General features: G+C 47.0%; 1 protein-coding gene across 1 annotated transcript in view; it reads left to right on the forward strand.

The window, feature by feature from the left end:
- Positions 1–23,999, forward strand: part of GTPBP4 (GTP binding protein 4) — a 211,195-nt gene that overhangs the window by 130,361 nt on the left and 56,835 nt on the right. Inside the window, exons 11-12 of the mRNA XM_086951152.1 lie at positions 7,636–7,713; positions 7,836–7,887. Coding sequence (XP_086807278.1) covers positions 7,636–7,713; positions 7,836–7,887 — 130 coding nt within the window. The remainder of the gene's footprint in view (positions 1–7,635; positions 7,714–7,835; positions 7,888–23,999) is intronic.

Below are 23,999 nucleotides of genomic sequence, written 5' to 3' on the forward strand. Positions count from 1 at the left end.
AACCTGTGTTGAGTTTTGTAAGCAATTGGACTGTGAGCTTTACATTTAATTAGGGTTCCCGTGCCAAAGCATGTTTGCAGCCGTAAAATCACACGTGTACATACACTAACCAGGAAATGGTTGGAAATGATTTTTACAGCGCTCTTTTTAACTCCACTGCACGGCCGCACAGCACTTCAAATGGCTTCTCCCAGCGTGTGCTGTGCGGCTTCTCCTCCCCTAATTATTCATGGCTGGCCTTCAGTTTCCCGGCCGCTCTTGTTTTGGTAATGATTTCACGCATAAAGAAGCATACTAACATCTATCGTGCCTGGGTGGGATCGCCTGCTTGCATAATGCAGACGTTCTGTTTTCTGCAACTAACTGATGGTTTATTGGCGCTGAGTAAAATCGGATTTTTGCGCTGATTGATACAAACACGCTTCTTTATTTCTAAATTAATATTAATGCTTTTCAGCAATTAAATACGTGTTGTTTTTCCATCTACCGCCGAGTTTTTCATGTTTGTTAAAAAGATGCACTTCCATTAACGCGGCGTCCGTACCGGGTGAGGTAGAAGCAGCATTCCCTTTCTTACAGGAAGTGCCTTTCTCCATGATAGCGACTGAAGCTCAATTTGATGTTTAGTTTCATGGGCAAAACACAACGAAGGATTCCATGATGACTGAATGTATGCCTCATGTTAAAAAAAAAAACCAAAACTAACTATAAAACCTGTGTTGAGTTTTGTAAGCAATTGGACTGTGAGCTTTACATTTAATTAGGGTTCCCGTGCCAAAGCATGTTTGCAGCCGTAAAATCACATGTGTACATACACTAACCAGGAAATGGTTGGAAATTATTTTTACAGCGCTCTTTCTAACTCCGCTGCAGGGGGATGGGATGAGATGAGTCATTTCCTCTCAGTCAAGTGCACAGTAATTATAGCACTTACTACCCAACCTATCCGTTCAACAAAATACAGGAGGTAAAGACTGCCCATCAAAGCCATAGTTGTTGCTTATTTATCTTGCGCAACTAACAACCACAGATAAAGCCAATAGTCCTGGCTTGTTGTAGTTGTAATGTTATTTGTTGTATTATATATCTGTGTGTGAGGACCGACGAAATAACAGTCTGCCGCTCACTATGCTATGCACAGATTTTAAGCTTAGGCATTTTAAGCCACTCCCTTAATTACATCAGCCACACCCCTTTGAGAGACCCCCTCCCCCCAGTTTGTTCATTCCACTTAACCCCCAGTTTGTGATATTTAAAGAGCACAACGGCAGCTGCAGGTTTCATGGACTGTGCACTGGGCATTCATTTCCACACAAAGATTGAGAGTCCGCATTGAATCTGTAGCCGCCTAACGCCGCTGAGTTGCTGTATTTTTGATTTTCCAAATTTGCTTTGAGTAGCAGTACCATGTGACAGCGCTATTAAATGCATTTATTCTCCCTCGATTCCAGTCAAATCCAGCTTCACCACCCGTGTGTCACTCCTGCAGGAGAGTTATTTGTCTTACACATTCCCCACTCAATGTTTTGAAAAGATATTCGACGGGCAAGTTTAGACAGCAGTCCTATACTCACGCAGAAGCCTGTGCGATGTGGAACTGAAGACATTCGGCACTATATATATTTTTAGGTTTTGCCTGGCGAAAGATGCGCTCTGCTCCCTCCCGCTACCCGTGTGTCCGTTCCCGCCCCCGCACCACCCCCCCCTCTCCGTGTGTCCGTTCCATATGAGTCAGTGTTGGTGTTTGCTTATTTTGTTATGCTGCTGTTCTTTGGTTGCATTGATGTTACTGTGCAAGCGTGTTCCTATGCGGATCGTTATCAGTCAGCAGGGTTTTATATCTGGCCCGTAGAGTTTCTTAACCCCGCTAAGCTAGCGCTCCAGAGAGCAGCTGAGTAGGACACACTCCACGCGCAGTACTGTCTCGTGTCGACAGACGTCACTGCCAACCTCAGAGTGACGCGTGCATCAGGCCAGTCCCGGCATGCACCTCGGAAGCCGTCGTTGAGAGTGTCTATGGGAGGCGGGGGCTGCTAGGGGAGGAGAGTCGAAGTGGAAATTTCCGTGTAAGCCGGCTCCTTATAACACTAGTGGCTGCATCAGATCGCCTGATTGTCGTTGAAGGGAAAGTGAGACATCGTTTGTGCTCTTTACACTGTCAGACGGCAAGCAGCACATCACAAAAACCAGGCAGCTGGCAATACACGGACAGTACAGCAGGCGACATTTTTTGTACCCCCTAAAACCAGAAATACCTCAAAATTAACCGCCTCGCCCGCGCCACCCTGCTTTGCTTCCTAAGACCCACCATGTCACATTACATTCACGTCCCTACCGGCTCCCCAGACGTGCCCAGGATGAACCTGACTGTAGATGAGCGCAGGTGCCGCGAAGGAGCGATGCGGCTGCTTAAGGAGCTACGTCCACATTGGAAACCGGAGGAGGTTACCACGCAGGTAAATACAAACTAATCGCCGCGGACTATAACGCCAGCAGCCCGTTTGACTTTCGAGTTGGGTTACGTATAATTGGAAGTCTCGGGCACAACCGCCAGATTAGGGGCGCCACGCCCATCCCCCCCACCGGATCCGCAGAGAAAGTGTCTCCTTGGAGGCCCCACCTCTCGAGTCTGAAGCACGCATGTATAGACAGCGACAGAATATTTTTAAAAATCATTGTTCTTTATTTTGTCAAAGACAATTGTAGAGAGATAATCTACCCTCCACCGTTGTGAAAACGTTATCAATTGTAAAACCTCTGCTTTAAAAAATAAAAAAAATATTGCACCGATTTATCCGGAAGCATTGTTTGGAGGGTACGTGTAAAAATACTATAAAACGTAAGATTAAAGTCGGATGCGGTTTCCGATAGTAATGACTCATTGTAGCAAGCCGACTAGCAATCGTGATGGGCGTGTGAGGCCATTGAAAAGGAGCGCTGCATTTACTTCCGCCTTAGTAACGCGTTGGACGGTGACGTCTTCTTAAAGCCCAGCCATGTACTGGTGTCCATCCCCGTTGTATTGAAAAACGTGTTGCTATAGCTCGTCAAGTTTACTGTGTATGAAGTGGCATGTTTTCGATGTGTTATGTCTTAAATCACTTTTAAATGCTCGAACTCCGTCCAGATCGTGGGTTCTGGTAGCAAGGTGAATGTAATGCATTTTGGTCCAGTAGCCCCAGCACCATTTTGGTCACTTTGTATCACATCTTAATGCCAAACAATACCAGGCGCACACACTGAGCATGCGTAATAACACATTATAATCTTACACATGACGTGTCATTTTGACAAAATTACTCATTTTAAGTACCTTATACTTGGGGCTTTGTGTGGCTGTGTGTGTGGGGGGCTTTGTGTGGCTGTGTGTGTGGGGGGCTTTGTGTGGCTGTGTGTGTGGGGGGCTCTGTGTGGCTGTGTGTGTGGGGGGCTCTGTGTGGCTGTGTGTGTGGGGGGCTCTGTGTGGGTGGGTGTGTGTGTGGGGGGGCTCTCTGTGGGTGTTTGTGTGTGTCATTTGCGAGATAAAGCTAGTGGCATTGTAAATGACTGCCATTTATTTATGTTAAAAAAAACATAAATAAAAATAATGTCAAGAGCAATGCCAATAGCTCTAACTTTAACAAAGGCAAAACCATTGCATTGTAAATGCTTGTTTTTAAATGATTTTGTTTGATCTCCAGATTTCATGGCCATACAAAACACTCACTGCTGGTTGCACCACTCTATCGCAAATATGATTCCCTTTATACTGGCAGAAATCAACTGTGCCAGTGTTTGCTTTCAAAATGTTCTATAATAAACAAGTTTTACTGTTAGTAGCACCTACATACTTAGAACACACACTGCCCAGGTGCCTGGGATTAACACCATTCCTCTTTGTTTTATGCCCATCCTCATGGGTCTCTGTTTATTGTGCCTGCTTATGAGTGATCTTAATGAGGTCAGGCACCCACATTCTTTCTCCAAGGCAAAGTGCATAGGTCCCGAAATTTTCCGCGCTCTGCCCCCCCTCATACCACTTTCAAAATGCAGCTATTGGAGTTTCTAAAGCTCCCACTCACAACTTCCATTGGTGCTAAGCCCTGCTATCTTGTTTTACTTGGGCAACGTTACTTTCGTTTTGCAGGTTTCACCTTTTAGTTTTCTTTTTGTAGTAGTACGTGCGGCGAGCACAGGGAGGAGGGCTCATGGAGAGTCCGGCAGTGCAGAGACCTGTAATAGAACTTCATTTTCTGTTCGGGGGTTTTAGGCCTCAATATAGACTGCTTTAGCTGTTTAGCAAAACCTTATGTTGGCACATTACACTACACCACACCACACCACACTTGCATACATACAGTAAGAGGTTTTTGGTCAGCCCCCTTCAGCCATTGGCTTGTTTTATTCACCTATCACAACGCACTGTCACTTCACAATTTGCTGATACCAGCTCCGCTGTAACCCAGGCGTGGTATCATACTTGGGAGACATTTTGTCTCCCGGGTAAAAACCCTATGATGAAGCAGGTCATCAACCATGTTGATGAGTGGGGGTTTTGTTAAAACATACTGATTGCTTCCTAGTCTTATACTATCCCAGAGTATAATCGCTAATTCAGCGTTTTCGCGGTTTGTTGTCCAGTAATTTCCATCCGGGACATATTTATCGCCTGTTATTAGTGTTAGAAATAAACCTGCCTTCCGAGAGCAACACACACCCTCCTTTTTTGGGGCTCCTCATGGAGATTTTTGGAGGAGTCCCTACAATTCATCTGTGTGCCCGCTCCTATATCGAGAGCAGGCAAGAAAGCTGCCTCGTCGGTGGGCGAAGCCTCATGATGATCTGGGTGACAAAGAGGTCTGGAGTATCTTCGCCGTTACAGCGCTACATCTCTAGTAAATGGACCTAGTGGTCTGTCTCTCTTTCGACCGAAGGAGCTGCATGTGCCGCAAGAGGCCTAGTGCTTGGGCGTGAGGCAAAGATTACAGACAGGTGTAGGTCAATCCAAGGGTATTTTGCATGACACAGGGCAGTATCGAAAGGGCGTCCGTTCCATCACAGGTGAGACATGAATGGACACGAAAGAGCCCGACAGGAACCAAAGTCTACAGGAGAAGCCCTGAGCGATACTGTAAGTGTCGACCCGAAATGAACGGGAAACTCAATCGATTGCCCTACCGACGGAAGGAAAGGAACCGTGAAGACCGAAAAGAACACCGCAATGGGGCAAATCTGGAACATGGGAGCACCTGTCCGAACCTAACGGCGGAAAGAATGGGGCCAATGACCTGCATATTGCAAGCAAGAGGTGGGCTCGCAGTACCTCATTACTTGAAGAATTTTTCAAAGAAAAATAACTTGCACATAGCCGGATCAACACTAGATGGCAGGAGTTTACGGGCTACGTAATATTTTCCTTTTCACCAGTGGCTTGTATTATGATTTTCTTTCATTGTTATGAGTAGAGATGCTAGGATGAGCTTTGATTTACGACAAGAGGTGGTGAAGAGTTTCTGGCCATAATTCATTTTAGCCTTACAGGAGATATAGATAATTGGAAACTGTCCAGTAAGAATAGTAGCATGGTCCTACTTTGCAAGATTTAATCGACTCAGCAGGATATGGTGATGTGTGGTTAAAAGCAGCTTGATGTCTGCCATTAGCAGTAGGCCGAGCAATATATAACCAGTGACGATAAACATTTCTTTGCGCATTAAGCTTTCTTTGTCAATTCCCTGCTCTGTACCAGGCATGCATGTTGTAATTACTCTTCAATGTCCTAAAATAAATTTCATGCATTTTGGCACTTGAGCATAAAATATATCAGCTGAAGTTTCTGTCGTGGGTTGAGTAGCCCAGATGTGTATGGCACCAAGCTTAAAGGCATGAACTGCTCATGGAAATTAAAATTCTATCTTTGAATCTTGGGCCCCCTTCTTTTTGCGGTATATATTAATGCCATGGAGCCGGCGTTAAAGGAGGCAACTTACGACACACCGCGTATAGGGAAACTTGGTATTCCAGTTTTCCTTTACGCGGACGATGCTGTCCTTCTTTCACGTAACGGGGGTTGGATTACAACGGCTGCTAGATGCCTTTGGAAATTTTATTAGGTCCCTCGATCTCAAAATCAACACAAAAAAGTCACAAGTTATGATCATGGGGAGGAGTTCCAGGAAGAAACAAGTTAAAACCTTTTTTTGTTGCGAGGAAGAACTCAGCAGTGTGCCCATATTTCCATATTTGGGGATCATTTTGATGAGAGAGGGAACTGGGGCCCACAACTTAAAAATAGAAATATTGCCTATGCACGAACAACTTCGGCACTTCTGGGCTTCACAAAAAAACTGGGGGCAAGGCCAATAGAAGCCATAATGAAGATGTACAAAGCTAAATGCCTCGCAGTCGCCACATATGATAGTTCAATATGGGGCTATAGTGCCCTAGATCGTTTACAGGTGACTGAGAATAAATTTATGAGATCTGTCCTAACAGTGCCACAGTCGACTCCCTCATACACCATCCATTCTGAGTTGTGGGTAGGCTTCATTTCTGACATGATAAAAATGGCTCCTTTAATATGCTGGATGAAGACCTGGCTGAATCAGGAAATATCCTTGAACCACATTATCATGAAAGATTGTCTCCTATTAGAAAATGTTAGTAAGATCCGGTGGTTGACATATATTAAAAACAGTTTTTATAAACTAGGGAGACCGGAGCTTTTCTCCTCACCAGAGTTAATAACCTCTAAGGATATTACACAAATTAAGGAAGCTATGTCACAGATGCTGGCATTGGAGAGAGAGGACTTAGAACGTAGAAAACCCACTGTAAGGACTAACCTCATTGTAGCTAACTCATCAGGATCATAACTTTACCTTAATATGGTGAACCGTCCCTATCACAGGTATCTCTTAACTCGCTTTCGCTTTAATTTGATCCACCTGAATCTAGACTATTTCCCTAATTGGCGTACCCCGGAAAATGCTATGCCATGAAACTGCAACAACTTTTCTATTCAGAACACAATGCATTTTTGATGTTCTGTGGACATTATACGGAATTAAGGATGACATTTTTGGTTCCTGTACTTAAAGAGGCAGGGTTCCTGCAAGTTAAGCCTGCTCTCTTGTATTTACAATTACTAAATAGCCACCTTATTATTTTTCATGTTGCCAGTTTTTTAGTGGGTGCTGCCCGGATCAGGAAAAGGATTAATAGTACCTAAATGAACTTGGATGTTGTAAATTAGAATGATGCTAGTTTACCCTGCAAAATTGATAGCGAGGGTAACTAAATTGGTTGCTGGTTTTTTATACTCTGATTTTATGTAATTTTATGAAATCCTTTTGAAATTTTTTAATGGCTACATATTTTTTATTCTATTTGTGTAAATAATGTATATTTTGTACTGTACCGTTGTCTTTTTATGATATTGATTTATCGTAATAAAGTATTCTGACTGACTGACTGAATCTTTGAGAGGACCCGTCATTTAAAACCCACGCATCATTGTTGCTAATTTAAATATTAATTTCCTTGTGTGGATGTTGGAATTTTGGCTCACTTCATATGTGTAGTGCTGAGGATAGATGCATTCCAAACCCAGTTCACAATAAGTTCCAGAAATCAAACTTTATAAATATTTTTCAGGAAAGACCTCCGTTCATCCCCGAGGGGGCTTTAGCACGTAAGAAACGAATGGAGATTGATGCACCTAAAAGAAAACTAGTAAGTCTTATGGTTTACATTTTTATTTTTTATTTTATTACAAATTGTGGGGATGTTTGCCAAAATAAGGACACTGTAAATGTGCTCTTTTACTTACCTACCTCTGTCTGATTTCTTTACAGGAGCGAGATCTAGAAATGGAAATGGGAGATGATTATGTTTTAGATCTTCAAAGTAAGTATGTTTTTTAATCGTATTAATTATTAGTGACCATCAGTCTGGAAAATAATTAAATTTTCATTAACGTTACCATTGTCTTTTTTAAACTGTTTTTTTCTGCACTTTTTTCTTTCTTTTCATATAACCCTCAGATGTTCTTGTTGCACCAACCAAACCCTTGAGTACCTTAAACATATTCAACCCACTTCCGCAAAATCATAATGCAGAGATGTCATGGGCATTAATACCCATATGCAGTCAATTTATTAGAAGGGCTTCAGCGTTGGACTTTAGGCAGCAACCTTTTAATCTTTCTTTTTCCCTAAAAAGCCAATAAAAAATATATATATATATATATATATATATATATATTCACTGAAAAAACCGTAGGTTTCACACCTGTTATAGTTAGGAATTAGCATTTAAAAAACCTATTAAATTCACTGAAAAAACCATAGGTTTCACACCAGTTATAGTTAGCTGGAAATTTTACTGACATAAAACCATTGAAATTCCCACGTTACAGTTAGTTGGACTCACTATAACTTGCGCGCCTGCAATGCACTGCTGATGACGTCACATATTACATCACTCATGACATGGTCAGTGACATCACTCGTGATCGCGCAACGTAAGCATCCGACGCGATTACGCGACGCGCCCCCGGGCGTAAGCGCGTCGGGTCATGTGACCTGAAAATAACACTTTTAATTGGTGCAGAACAGTTTTGGTTTCATAATGATGAAACCCCTGGTCTTGTGACCTGAAAATAACACTTCTCATTGGTTCAGGACATTTTTTTTTTCCAAATGATGAAAGCCCCCACCTTTTTTCCTTATTCTGACTTTGTCCTTTGACTGAGGAAGACCTGTTTTGAAATCTTTGAGGTATATTTTGTACTTTGAAATGGCTACAGTAGCAGCATCAGCTGGAGCATCTGCACCACCACCACCAAGAGGACCACCACAACATCACATTGGTGGTCAAGAAGAAGAGGAGGAGGAGGAAGAGGAGGAGGAGGAAGAGGAGGAGGAGGAGGAGGGGAGGAGGAGGAGGTGGCTGGAAGAACACAATACCCCATACCAACCCAAGCCACACATTGTATGGGAGTTTTTTTTCCATCCCTGAGGGAAAAAAGAAAGTGAATGCGGCAAAGGTGACTTGCCTTATCTGTGACATGGAACTTTCAAGGGGTAACCCAAATAAAAAATATTCATTTTGGAATAATACCATGATTAGGCACATGCAGCGCAAGCATCCGAACAACTATGCTGCCGCAGAGATGAGAGAACTGGCCAGTCCCCAATCTACACCCAGCACCTCCAAATGAAAACAACCCACTCCATCGGGACCAGAGACCAGGGAGACAATCCCTTACATACAACCACGGTTTGGAGAATTTAGGGTCATATGTATTTTTTGTGGTAAGACCATCTTCTATGGTGAGCAGAGCCTAAAGCTCATCCTCCTTGCTGGTGACAACCACAATTGCCCAAAAAAAACCCTAATTTTTTCCTAATTGTTTTTTACTCCAGTTGAGCCATTTTCAATTCCCTGTTTTTTGTTTCTTCCCATAAAAATAACAAAAAAAATACAAAATAGTTCATAAAACCCAAAAAAAGAACAAAATGTTCAAAAAACATAAAAAATATAAAACAACAAAAAGAAGAAAAAAAACTTCTTTTTAGAACTACCTCCAAATTATAAAAAAAGGCTACATTTTTTTAAAACTCTATCATTCTTTTTTCCCCATGGAACGCTCCCCGGTACGCTCCGCGGTGCGCGTACCGGGCGCTCCCCCCGCGCAAATCAAAAAAAAAAAAAAAGTTTTGCCCCGCGGGGCCCTTTTATAGCCCCCACATCAAACCTAGGGGGTCAGGGGGGGTCTTCTCTGCCCCCTTATGGTCATTTCCCCCTTTGTTTTTGCCACCTCATATGTCTCGATCCTACCGAGACTAAAGATGGCGGCAGATTCGTCAACCGGTGGCAAAGTTATTCACAATAGAATTTTGAGATTTTGCATTGAAAAAAATCCTAACTATAACTACCTACTGGCGACCGCCAGTAGGTAATATATATATTCGAGGCATGTGGGCTGTTGAATTCATATCTGTGCATAGATCGCCGCCTAGTGTTGGGTCCTGATGATTGCACATTGTTGTCCTGGCAGAGTCTTCGAAGTATCACGAGATAGAAGGCTCCTCCCCTGGACTACAGTGCGCATGGGCATCCTCTCCATCTTCAGATTGTTTTTTTCGGCCATTGGGTTCGGATGTACTTTCTTGACTCAAGTTCGGAATCGATATAAAACACTTTTCGCAAGGCCAAAAGGCCTTCGGGGCGTCGGTATTGTCTCTTGTTCGGTGCCTATACTTGATCCAGTTCTTCGAACAGGACGTCGAAGGCCGTTTGCCTTTTCGACACCAAAGGCCCCAACAATGATCAACGATGGAACGGAGCCCCGCCTGAAACTCCAAATGCCCTCACATTGACGTGCACCCAGTGTGCAATAAATGTTTATCTCCGGACCACGACGAGGCCAGCTGTATGGCATGTTCCACGTTCCGGTCTAAGAAGACGCTTCGACGCGCCGCACGATAGTCGGCGCAGAAAACGGCGCCTGACCTGGAGAACATCTTCGAGGCCGATGATGATGAAGGCGTCGATGAAGAGGTTCCTGACCAGCAGTCGAACACTGCGTCGGAGCAAGACTCTAACTTCGATGTTGACGAAGAAGAAGACTACGTCCAGGAAGAAGACGTTGTCGAGGTAGGAGACGACGCAGAGGCCATCGGAGCCGTCTATGACAACTCAAGCGATGAGCAAGACCCACCCGCAGTCGCGGGGCCCAATACTGACACTGTACTCTCTACGGCTCAGGTAGAGGCATCGCCGGAAGGCCTTAGCCAAGATCTTACTCCACATTCTACAGCCCCGCGTCAAGGCCCGGCTAAGAATACTTCTAAGGAGCCATTGGTCGATCCACAGAAACCGACAGATGCAAAATCGAAACCAAAACTGCTGAAGACAGTTCTCTGATCGACTGCCTCGGATTCGTTGGCTACGATCAAGTCTAAAAGTGTCATCAACCCTTCGGGGTCACAAGGGGGCGTCGGCCCGAAGAGCGGGGCCCCGAAGCCTGTCTCTACGGTCAAGCACGTCATTTTGACGCCTTCGCCGTCCATACATGGCGACAGTGGTAAAGGACTCGAGGCTAACTGTCGATCCGAAGCTTACAGCCTCCAAGCCAATGTTAAGCAAGGCCTTTGAGTCGAAGAACAAACCCGACCCGAAAGAGCATATCGCGTCGAAGCAAAAGACCGTGCCTGCTGCGCACCAGGAGCTTGAGTCGACGCAAGGCCGCAAGCAAGCTGGTGATCCATCGAAGTCAGTCGGATCGAAGACAACGCCACCCTCAAAAAAGGTTGGTTTGTTTCCAGTGCTTCCTCCACCACTTAAATACGGACTGCCCCCAACCGCTCGACCCAAAGCGTTCGAGCCACAGAAGAGTACCGAGACGTCCAAGAAGGTGTCGGTACTTTCCAGGTCTCAGTCCATTCAGGAGGAGGTGGTGTTCCAGGCACCCTCATATGAAAATCAGTCGAAGCTCTTCATCGACTCGGATTCTGGCAGACTCACCATCCACAAACGGAAAATCGCTCCAGAACATCCTTTGGAGTCATACAAAATCCCTCTCAAAAGGAAAAGGGATTCTGCCACCTCACCTGTTCTCTTTGAACCTGTGGAGTCATATGCACAACACTATGCCTATTCTCCCACACGCACCAATGAGGATGTGGGGGAGGGATACAATGAGGATGAATTTACTTATCCTGCTGACTCAGATCAGGAGGAACCTCCACCCTGGACTGACCCTGTTGACCCTGATAGCCACACACCACGCCTGATACTCAGTCATATACTGTCAAGACCTCGCCTACTTGAAGACACGGCGGCGTTTAATGCATTGATTGAAAGGGCAGCCAATAACATGACGTGGAAATGCACGCTGACCTAGTGGAGAAAGACTTTCTGTTTGATACCTTCTCAACCTCAGAAAGATCAGTAAAGACATTGCCTATGCTAAAGGGTGTCTTTAAACATGCTACTGACATTTTCAAGGAGACCATCAGGGCAAGGGTTGTAAACCCAAGGATTGAAAGGAAATACCGGCCTTCGCCTGTGGACCCTACGTACATTAAAGGCCAGCTCCCATTGGACTCCCTAGTAGTGGCTAATGCTCGCAAAAGAGCAAACTCTCAAACAAGTGGTGATGCTCTTCCTCCGGACAAAGAATCCAAAATCTTGGAAGCTTCTGGCAAACGTGTAGTGGCTCAAACGGCTAATATTTGGAGTATCTCAAATACACAGGCCCTATTAGCAGATATGATAGGGCCCACTACGACACGTTAGAGCAGCTCCTACAACACCTGCCTGATGCTTATAAGGAGGGAGCAGAAATGCTGATACAGGAAGGAAAGCTGATTTCAAATGCATCCATCAAGTGTGCACTCGATGCAGCAGACACTGCAGCTAGGGCCATCAACACTAGTGTAATGCTGAGATGGCATGCCTGGCTCGGCATCTCTGGTTTTAAACCAGAGATCCAAACAACTTTGCTCAATCAGCCAGTTAACCCTGACTTTCTTTTTGGTCCTGATGTAGACACGACCCTTGAAAAGATAAAAAAAGATACTGAGACAGCAAAATCCATGGGGGCTCTGCAGTCACAACAGTTCAGGGGCGGTTCCTTTTGTCGCTCCGGTAACAGGGAAGCCTCTAGAGGTCAAGCATTGCAGCAAGCCCAATACAACAAGGGGAGCACACAGACCACCTATAACAAGAATAACAGGGGTGGATATAGTGGGAACAGCACCAAAGGCAGAGGACGTGGAAATAATAATGCCAGATCCTCCACCACCAATAAACAGTGACGCCTTGTCACTGCCCCAGACCATATAACACCGGTCGGGGGAAGACTCCAGCAGTTCCTGCCAGTCTGGGAAGGCATTACCACAGACAGGTGGGTGAGACAACTTATCCAATACGGCTATTGTCTGGAACTAACTTCCACTCCTCCCAACATACCCCCAAGGCACCGTCCTATGTCCGCAGAGCACATGCACTTATTGCAGCAAGAAGTAATCTGCATGCTGCAAAAAGGGGCCATAGAACTCTTGCCTTTAGAACAGCAGGGTACAGGGGTGTACTCGCTGTACTTCTTAATCCCAAAGAAGGACGGGTCTCTGCGTCCCATTCTAGACCTCAGACCCCTGAACCAGTACATCTTGTCAGAACATTTTCACATGCTGACTTTACAACAAGTTCTGCCATTGCTCAGTCAGGGGGACTTCCTAGCAACCCTAGACCTAAAGGATGCATATTTCCACATTCCCATTCACCCAAGTCACAGGAAATATCTCAGGTTCACTGTCAACAACCAGCATTACCAGTTCAAAGTCCTACCTTTCGGGGTCACTACTGCCCCCAGGGTGTTCACCAAGTGCTTGGCGACAGTGGCTGCGCACCTTCGGAGACAACACATCCATGTCTATCCTTATCTGGGCGACTGGCTTGTCCAAGCGAAGTCAGCCCATCAGTGTGCCAGCCACATGGCCCGCACAATTCACCTTCTTCACAGTCTAGGATTTTCACTAAACTACCCAAAATCACACCTTCAACCCGCACATATGCAGCAGTACCTAGGTGCGACAATAAACACTCTGACAGCGACAGCGCAGCCCAACGCTGCCAGAGTTCACAGCATGCAATTGCTGATTCAGAAGTTCAGGCCCCAGCACTCACTCCCAGCGCAGGTATTTATGCAGCTGATGGGTATGATGGCCTCCTGCATCTTCATAGTCCCGCACGCGAGGCTACACATGCGTCCCCTTCAAGAGTGCTTAGCACGACAGTGGAACCAGGCTCATGGACTTCTAAAAGACCTAGTGTTTGTGACCGGTCGCGCATACAACTCTCTGCATTGGTGGAACACACAAAACCTTTGCAGGGGACGACCGTTCCAAGAGCCTGTCCCACAAATAGTGCTGACAACGGACGCATCTCTCCAGGGCTGGGGAGCGCATGTCCTCCATTATACCGTGCAGGGACTATAGACGACGCAGCAGCAAAAGATGCATATCAACCTGTTGGAGCTGATGGCAATCTTCATGGCAATGAAGGCATTCAAGTTGCATTTGTGCAACAAAGTCGTGCTGATCCGCACGGACAACATGACTGCCATGTATTACATCCAGAAGCAGCAGGCACACACTCTCCTCAATTGTCTCATCTAGCCCAGAGTATGTGGAAGTGGGCCATTCAGAGGAACATGTTCCTCATGGCGGAACATCTCCCGGGCAACGGCAACCAGATGGCGGACCTGCTCAGCAGGCACAGCCATCAGATGCACGAGTGGGAGATACACCCCTCGGTGCTCCAACCATATTTCCAGCAATGGGGTCATCCAGAGATAGACCTATTCGCCACACAGGAAAACGCAAAATGCCAAACCTTCGCCGCCAGTTTCCCACACCCGCAGTCTCAGGGCAATGCGATATGGATGAACTGGTCAGGCAGATTTGCGTACGCTTTTCCTCCAGCACCGCTCATCCCGCTAGTGGCAGGCAAACTGCGACAACACTCCATGACGCTCATCCTGGTTGCTCCAACGTGGGCAAGGCAGGCGTGGTACACCACGTTCCTAGTGCTTTCAGTGGTGCATCATCCAACGTGAAGTCGGTCGGGTCGTTATGCCCCGAATTTCCGACACTCATCACTCTGATTACATCAGATTTCAGGATCTTAAAAGGATGTATTCCGGGATCTGGCAAGGAGCTATCGGCTCACGCCGCTTCACTCATCGGCGCTCAAGCCACGCCCCCCTTGAGCTTGTAAGTCTTAATGGTAGACAGAACTCTGGCCTGAGCGAGAATGTCTCTGCATTTCGGCGAGATATTTAAATGAGCAAATTCAAGGTGCTCAGGTTCCAGGCCGACAATTGTAGAGAGGAGGGGTTAGGATGGCAAATCTGACCCTTGTCCATCCTGAGGAGGTCCGGTTGAGGATGGAGGAGGATGGGCTCGCACTGGGACAGAAGGTGCAACTCCGAGAACTGGGCCATCAGGGGGCGATCAGGAGATTGTGGCATGGCGGCCTCTGCATCTTCCACAGCACACGAGGCACCAACGGAATCGAAGGAAAAGTGTAGGCGAATAGATCGCACCAATTCATCAAAAGGGCATTTCCGCACAACCCATGGTGGGGATGCCAACTTGCGTAAGATGGGCATATCCAGTTCTCCAGGGTTGCAAAGAGATGCAGAGACTGATGACCCCACCGTTGAAAAACGAGGTCGAGAGTTGGTTGATGCAACTCCCACTCGTGGGTAGACGACGTGGACCTGTTGAGGGAATCCGCTTGGATGTTGGAGACGCCCGGCAGATGCACCGCCGTCAGCTTTACTTGATGACGGATTGCCCAATCCCAGATCGACTGAGCCAGGCGAGACAAGAGTGGAGACCTGGTTCCTCCCTGCTTGTTGACCTAGTGCATACTGGTGGTATTGTCCGTCTGAATGAGCACCGATTCCCCTTGAATCACAGGATGGAACGACTTGAATGCCAGAAAAATGGCCATCAACACCAGCCTGTTAATGTGCCAAGAACACTGAAGCAGAGACCATTTGCCCTTGATGGAGTGGCCTTGAAGGTGAGCACCCCAGCCTTCTAAGGAGGCGTCCGTTGTTGGCGTGAGTTCTGGAGTGGTGGAGAGGAAAGAAGTCCCTGTTGCAAGGTTGGATGGTTGTGCCCACCACTGGAGAGCTGTGCGCATGCGAGCGGTGACACCAAAGAGGTCGTTGAAAGAACCGGTGAGCTGACGCCACTGTACGTCCAATTCCTCCTGAATGGGGCGAGTCCGTAGCCTGCAATTTGGGATCAGTGCAATACAAGACGATGCCATCCCCAGAAATGACTTTAAGATCCGGACTGAAACTGACAGTTTTGCCCGAATCAGAGACCGCAAGCGGAGGATTTTTTGTTTGACGCTTTTGGGACACAAATGCCTTTGTAAGCATTGTGTCTAAAGTGGCTCCCAGAAAATTCCTGCGGGGAGCCGGTTCAACCTCGGACTTGTAGGCATTGATGGCTAGGCCGAGAGATCGAAACACCTCCTGACAAAGGCGAGTGCCTTGAAGCATCTGTTTGCGAGACACTGACTTGAGAAGGCAGTCGTCCAGATATGGAAAGATTTTGACGCCCTGGAGACGCAGGTAAGCCGCTACTGGAGCCAATACTTTTGTGAAGACACCTTGAACTGGAAGTCTCTCCGTCCCACCCGGAAGTGCAAGTACTTCCGATTCTTTTGGAGAATTGGAACATGGAAGTAAGCATCCTGAAGGTCGATGGTGGTCATGAAGTCGCCCATGGAGAGAAGACGCAAGATCTCTACTAGCGTAAGCATGCGGAAGGATTGGCTATTGAGATACCTGTTGAGTGCTCGCAAATCCAGGATCGGTCGCCAGTCTCCCGTCTTCTTGAGTATTAGGAAAAAACGAAAATAGAAACCCTTTCCCCTTTGAGACTTGGGAACCTCTTCAAGTGCACTTTTTTGAATTAGAAGACGAACTTGATGGAAAAGCTCCTTGAGGTGGGTAGGAGGCGGGCCAGACGGTGGAGTGGGAGGAGGAATCTTGATGAACTCTAGAGCATGGCCCTTTGCCACAATGTCCAGAACCCAGCGGTCCGAGGTGATGGAGGACCACTGAGAAAAGAACAGGGAGATTCGACCTCCAACACTGGGGGGGATACACAAGTCATTGCCGTTTGGGAGTGGATCCTCTATATGAGGATTTTCCCCTGTAGGATTTGGACGACTGGTGTCGGGTGGACTGCTGTTGGTTGGATGAGTAACGTTGATTACCTTGGTGGTAGGAGCGATATTGAGTGTTTCCTCCATGAAAAGTTGAGGACGTGCCGCGTCCGCAAGCACCACGAAAAGGCTGCTTCCTAAACTGTAAAGTCCCCAATGAGCAAGCAGTATCAGTGTCTTTCTTAATGGACTGTAATGCCTCATCTACATGCGCCCCAAAAAGCAACTCACCATCATACGGCATATCAAGGATTTTGGCTTGTACCTCCTGGCGGAAAGAGGTGGACTGTAACCAACCCTGCCTCCGCAAGACCGCTGCGCCAGCAAGCTGACGAAAGCCAGTGCACGTAATGTCAACTGCGCAATCAATAATTTCCTCCGATGTCCTCTCTCCGTCCTGCGGAATCTTTAAGGCTTCCACCTTGGAAGCGTCAGGGATGAGGGCCTCCAGGGTAGACAAGTCCGACCACATCTGGCGGTCGTAGCGGCCGAAGATGGCTAAGGTATTAGCCGCCCTCACCATAGTGGATGCCATAGTGGAGAATTTGCGTCCAATAGCGTCCAGGCGATGACCCTCCCGATCCAGAGGAGCCGTAATTGGAGATGCCGGATTACGGGAACGACGTTGTGCAGCTTGAGTGACCACCGAGTCAGGCTTTGGATGAGCAACAAGGCACGCTGGAGAACTGATGGGCGCCTTGTATTTTTTCTCAAGGCGAGGCAGTTGTGCTGGTAGTGAATTTGCATTAATTTCATCCCTTCAGTCCATATAAAATCTATGATGGGTATAGTGTGGACTTGCTTGAACGGTTGATTTTAAAAATCATAGAGGAAACAGTCCTCCTCCCTCTGGACTCTGGGCAGCTTAAAGCGCTGGACCGCTCTATCCATCAGCTGATGGAAACTTGCAATGTCCACTGGAGGCGAGTCCCCGGGCTCCACCGGAGATGGGGAAGGTGTCTGGATTTGGTAGTCGTCCCACTACGCCATGTGGGTGGCATCGTCGTCGTCGTCATAATCATCATCATCATCGTGAACTTCTCCATCTTCCCGTTCTGGAATGACGTCGTCGTCATCATCAACAGGGTACACCGTAGTGTGTATTTTCAGTGACGTCTTAACTTGAGGAGAAGGCGTTGGTGGCTGTGGTGGTGGAACAGTGACACGAGCCGCCGCAGGCGCATGAGGCACAGGCGAACCCTGTGGAGAGGGCGGGAAACGCCGGTTGTAGTCATCCAACATATGTTTGAGATTTGAGATGAGCGACAAAGGCAGTGTGGCAGTTGGAACCTGCGCAGAATGTTCCTCTGCCTGAGAATATTGGTCGTCATCACCATAATCCTGGCACTTGATGATTAAATCTGAAGGACTGCGTGCCACTCTGAAGGAATCACCCACATTATTGTGAGAGTCAGAGTCCTGCTCAGAGCCCGTGGCAAACATGGGCGATGGAGGCTGTGGATCTGGGATGGGAAGCTGGTCAACTGGCCGCTGAGGACCATGGTGCAAGGGGTCGGCGGCGGAAGAGCCAGACCCGGTGGAAGACAAAGGCACCAAAAGGCAATGAAGCAAATGAAGAAGGAACCACCGTCGACGGTGCCGACGACTATGATGGCAGAGGCGTCGACTAAGTCGCTGCAGAAGGATTCACCGTCGACAGAGCCGCTGTCGACGGAACCATCGTAAACGGTAAGTTCGTCGACGAAGTAGTCGGCGTTGATGAAGCCGCCGTCGACTGAGTTGTCATCGACTGGAAAGACGACGAAGAAGATTTCTTGTGAACTTTCGTCGACTATGTTTTGTTGACGACTAAGCAGATTTCTTCATCGACGACGAGGCAATAGGTATCGTCTACTAAGCGATACCTTAGTCAACATGGGAGACTTCGACGTTGCCATCGAAGACTATCCGGAGGCTGATGTCGTCATCACTGTCACCGTCGACGATCCGGAGATGGCAGATCTTGTCGTCGGGACGATCGTCGACACTCCCGTCGCCGATGAAACATGTTTCGGAGCAGAAACATGATGGGAGGCAGCAGAAGACGCCTGCAAGCCAGGTCTCGTGGGCGTAGAGGTAGTAGGAGGTGGTGAAGACACCGCAGGAGCCACAGACAGTTAAAGTTTCTTCCTTTTTAGAAAAGGAGAAGGCTTATCCTGCACGCTTCTATGCTTGGAGGCTGCTTTAGAAGGTCCAGATTGCAAACTTCATGTAAGTACTGATAGCAATCATATAAAACCATAGTGGAGGAGGGATGACAGAGGCTCACCTTAGTTAAAAAGATGACTAAGTACTGCCTGTCCCACTGCTGTATCCGTCTCGTTGATGGCATCCAAGCTGTAGTGCTTCGTGAACGTGTGCCTGTTGGACCACGTGGCTGCTCGGCAGATCTTATGAAGCGGCACACCAGCAAACAGGGCGGTAGAGGATGACATCGCCCTGGTGGAATGAGCCCTCACTGAAGATGGTAGAGGCTTGCCGGTTTACTGATGGCAGAAGATAATAGCTGAAGAAATCCAACTTGCAATAGTTGGCGTGGTAACAGGGCGCCCTTTACGCATGCGTCCATAGGCAATGAACAGTTGATCGGACCTGCGAAAAGGGGCTGTCCTGTTGATGTAAAATGTAAGGCATCTTTTGATGTCCAAAGAGTGCAATCGTTGCTCTGCCGGAGATTGAGGATCGGCAAAGAAAGTCTTTAAGAAAACAGGTTCATTTGGATGGAAATCCGTAGGCACCTTTGGCAGAAAAGTTGGGTTGGTGCGAAGCACCACACAGTCAGATTTGAACCAATACTGGAGAACCACCTGTTTACAGGCAAGTAACAATTATTCTTATATATAATTTTGGTATTGTGCAAGTACTTCTAAGCTAGTAGTTTTGAAGAATACAGGAAAATACATTGGTTTTGATTAATGCAATATTGTACTTCGCAGTGACTCACAGGACTAATCTTCTATAGTTAAGGTCAGTATGGGGCAAAGGCCATAGCAGCACCAACAGGCCACCTTGGTCACCTCTGGCGTCCGAGTGCAGAGGAGCTTTTTGGTGTTTGATGCCCTGTTGAGTTCAGTGGGAAACTGTTCTAGGGAAAAGAGGTTGCAAGTAGGGACTGGGGGGGGCCAGTCAGGCTGATCCAACGGGGGTGGTGGGTGGGGCTGCTCCTATCTTGACAGTCTTGGGCACACAGCGCCACTGTTGATCCACATCAGCTGCGGGTGTTCATGTGCAGTGGTGATTTGTGCGGCAGAGTTGGTTACTGCACAAAAGAGTGCAAGCAGCAACTGGGGGACTTATCTGGGCCAACCCAAGGTGGGATTCAGCTCTGGAGGTTCTCAGGACCTCGTTGGCCCACTTCGACTCAGGCTGGGGGGCTCAGTGCAGTGGTGCTTTTTGGTGACAGGTTTTCGGCAATCCGGGGGTCTCGTGGCTGATTTTGAAGACAGAACAGCTGCAGGACGCGGTGACGTTGGCACAGTTGTCGAGTACAGCAGTCAGGCCGGTAGGGTTGGCGCCAGGTCAGCTGCTGCATCTCAACTCTTGCTTTTCGCGGCTCTTCAGTGACGACCTTTTTTTTGTAGGTCGATAGAATTATGAGGGTGCCACCTAAATGCTGGATTTAGGGACATTATAGTGGGTGATGGGTAGTAGCCATTTGATTACCTACCTTTAGGGGGACAACACCCTCTATATGACCACTTTAAAGGGTTGCAAAACATGCTGCCCTTGGGGACCCTTTTAATCCTCTTTGTCCTAGGTATGAGGGGAACCATTACTATGGACCTATAGGAGGTGCTAAAGGTGTTGCCAATTGGGGGAATAATTGTACAGTTTAGGGAAATGGACCTTTCACATGGCCTGCTGTAGATGTGACTTGCATTTATTACATACAGTGGCTTTGGCCTGGAGCACAGTGAGTATGCCATGTCATGTTTTCACTCATGCTGTAGTCCTGGCCAGTTGTTTTACAATGAGACTTTTACTTGTAGTGGGAAAAGCACTGGCACTGAGGTCACTGTGCTCTCAGATTTGAAAACCAGCATCTAGTAGTAAAAAATGGGAGGGGGGCGGGGTTATACCTGTTCTGCTATTTACTATTCAAGGCTCCTTTGGACATAGTTTAGACTCTTGAGCCTCCAAGAGAGCTGTGCAGTCCTCGAATGCAAGAAAACCAATCTACAAGAAAATGTTGCACAGACAAATGGGTGAGGTACACAAAGTGGTGCCACAAGGCAGGCCTCTTCTAGGACAAGACACGAGACCCCCACAGTCAACCGATACCTTACACACCTGCTGGACAGCAAACTATCCTACACGTCCCTAAAGGTACATGTGACAGCGATAATTGCCTATGCAAGAGGACACATGGGGAGAAGTTCCTTCACTGCACAATTGGTTAAACTGTTTCTAGAGAGGGGCCTATAGACTAGCCCTGCCAAGATATGCACCAACACCCATTTTGGTACTTAAACGTATTGCTAACACAACTGATGAAAGGCCCCTTCGAACCACTCCGCAGGACATCACTAAAATGCACCACGCTCACTACAGCTTTCCTAATTGCAATGACATTGCTACGCAGGGTAAGTGAGCTGCAAGCACTTACCAGCCAGGAGCTATACCTGCAAATGCACAAGGACAAGATAGTCATGAGAACCAAACTACTCTTCCTGCCAAAGATCAAATCACGGTTTCTCATAAATTAGGCAATCCAAATACCTAACTTCTTTCAAGAACCAAATATTCAGCCGAAAGAGCCATCCATGCACTGGAGGCTCACAGAGCAATAATGTATTTCCCGGAGAGAACAAAGCCAATCAGGAAAAGGAAGCAGTTCTTTGTATCGTTAGCAGACCAGAACAAAAGGGATGCCAGTTAACAAGAGCACCATCGCTAGGTGGATAGCTCAAACAATCCAAACGTTCCTCAAAAAGGCTGGTAAGCAACTGGAAACAAAGGCAAGAGCACGCTAGTCAAGGAAGAATGGAGTTACCTCCGCCTTCCTGATGAACGTGACATATGCATGGCAGCCAAATGGTGGTTAGGTCACACATACGCAAAACATTAATGCATTGACATCCAAGTTAATAGAGAATCACAGATGGGACACAGTTTGAAGCATTTGTTTGCAAGTTGAACCTCATTCTAAACCCACCACGCAGTGATCAAAACCGCTACAAAACCTATGTACAGCATGTGAATTCAGGATAGATTTATGCTGCAAAATGAAATGGTTGGACTAGTCACAAAAAAACAGATAAAGGACTGCAAATGTGAAGTTCTGAACCCCATCCACTAGATGATGGAATTATGCATAGCATGTGAATCCAGAAAATTCTTCTGCTACACTACTCCTACCGGTAAGTGACCATTTTGTTACTTGCAGAGACAGGGTAATGGGGAAGAGGCGATACACCAGCGCTCCCACTCTTGATCATAAGCTTATACCATTATTTAGTACAACTGCATTCGCATACCCCTTCATGTCCACTGTGGCGATGTTTATTCTCCATACTGAGTCTGGATGCCTGTACAGTCTCTCTTCCATCTTCCTCATGTACCCAGTTCAGGTGTCTGTGGTATTCTTTCCATGGGCCAATATTTTAGCATATTTTCTATGACAGCCTTGGCATTCTTGTAGGAAGCTGGCTCTGTATATACTATACCAAAGTGAGGTAGAGTGTGCACACAGCCCAGTGGAAACCCAAAGGTAGGCAGAGGTAAAGTTAGATAGCACCTCACTCTCTATTTGTGGTGGTTCGGTCGAGCCGTAAGGCAGTATCGGAGGACTGTGTTAAGCATTTGTCGTACAGACTCAGTCAGCAAATACATTCACACACTCAGACTGAACTTCAGATAAGTTGTTTTGTATAAAAAAAAAATCTTTTAGGTATTTTATTTTTTAGAACCAAGCAGGTCCGAGACCGTTAAGTGATAAGTACTTTGCAGAAAATATATAAATTGTAACACAGTTTTGATTGCAATTGTAAATGTACTTTGATTTGATGGCAGTAGTTTTACTGATAATGCAATGGTTTTCAGAATCCAGTGCATATACTTTAAATGGGATTTTCAGTAAGATTACAGGTAAGTTACTTTTAGATTACTTGTCTTACCCCGAGTAGTATACCTGGATTTTACGCTGGGACACTACCTGTAAACAGGTAAGTGAAATCGTTTTTGTTAAACAGTACAATTTTAAAGAATTTCTTTAGGTTTTCAAACTCCACACTTTTCACAGAAAAACAGTCATTGTTATCCTATGGAGGAAAATAGTGTTATGGGTTTTGAGGTAAGTATTTGGTAGGTGGAGTTGAGGTTCTGGGGGTGGACTCGAGGGGAGCCCCCAGGGTCAAAAATGCACTCTAGTTACACCCTCAGCTGAACTAGGGCGGCTGGGTGCAGAGTGCTGAGACCCAATGTTATTCAATGGGGGATAAGGGGCCTCCGATTGGTGGCTACTGGCAAGCAGGCCACTTTGTTGTGGGAACAGAACTCCTGGACTTTAGCTCAGGGCAAATGAGGAAGCAAAGTAGCACCAAAGGTGCACCCTCAGCAGCACCAGGGCGGCCGGGTGCTGTTTCAATGTCTGGCGCCTTCTTCGTTTCAGTGGGAAACCTCCGGTTTGCAAAGGCACTGCAGGCTTTGGGACGAAGGTCTTCTGGGTGTGACCAACATTTCGAGAGGTAAGTTGGGAAGTTACGAGTTGGTTAGGCACAGTTGGTTTGGGCACCCAAGGCCGTGGGGCGTCTGGTGCAAGGGTGCCTTTTCGGATCTGGTCTTCTTACCAGGTCCTGGTTGCCGTTGGGGGGACCTTCTGGATTTAGGCTGCAGGCATCGGCTGGAGGCAGGTCAAGGGTCGCCAGATCTCGGGTCAGAATCGCCGGGGTGACCTCCTAGTGGTGTTTGCCACTTGGGCCGTGGACGGTGAGTGCAGAGTGGGGCGGATTTGCGATGTCTGGCCGGAGCCAGAGGTTGAAGATGAACAAATCCGGTGTTCATGGGAGACAAAGTCTTTGTGGTTGAAGGCTGGCAGGTCTTCCGGTGTTTGAGGTTTCTGGCTGCAGGACACACCGGAATTTCACATGAGCAGGTTCGAGATGGAGACAGGCCGGTAGGACTGGGGCCAAGTCAGTGGCGTCCCTCTCTTGTTAGCTTCGGCTCGGCTGTTAGGTCCTTCTTCTCTTCTTCTGGTTTCTTGTCTGGGGAAGCATGGTTCAAGGGTGCCCCTAAATACTAGATTTAGGGACGTTACA

The sequence above is a fragment of the Lissotriton vulgaris genome, unplaced genomic scaffold (assembly GCF_964263255.1).
Source record: "Lissotriton vulgaris unplaced genomic scaffold, aLisVul1.2 SCAFFOLD_314, whole genome shotgun sequence".
NCBI lineage: Eukaryota > Metazoa > Chordata > Amphibia > Caudata > Salamandridae > Lissotriton > Lissotriton vulgaris.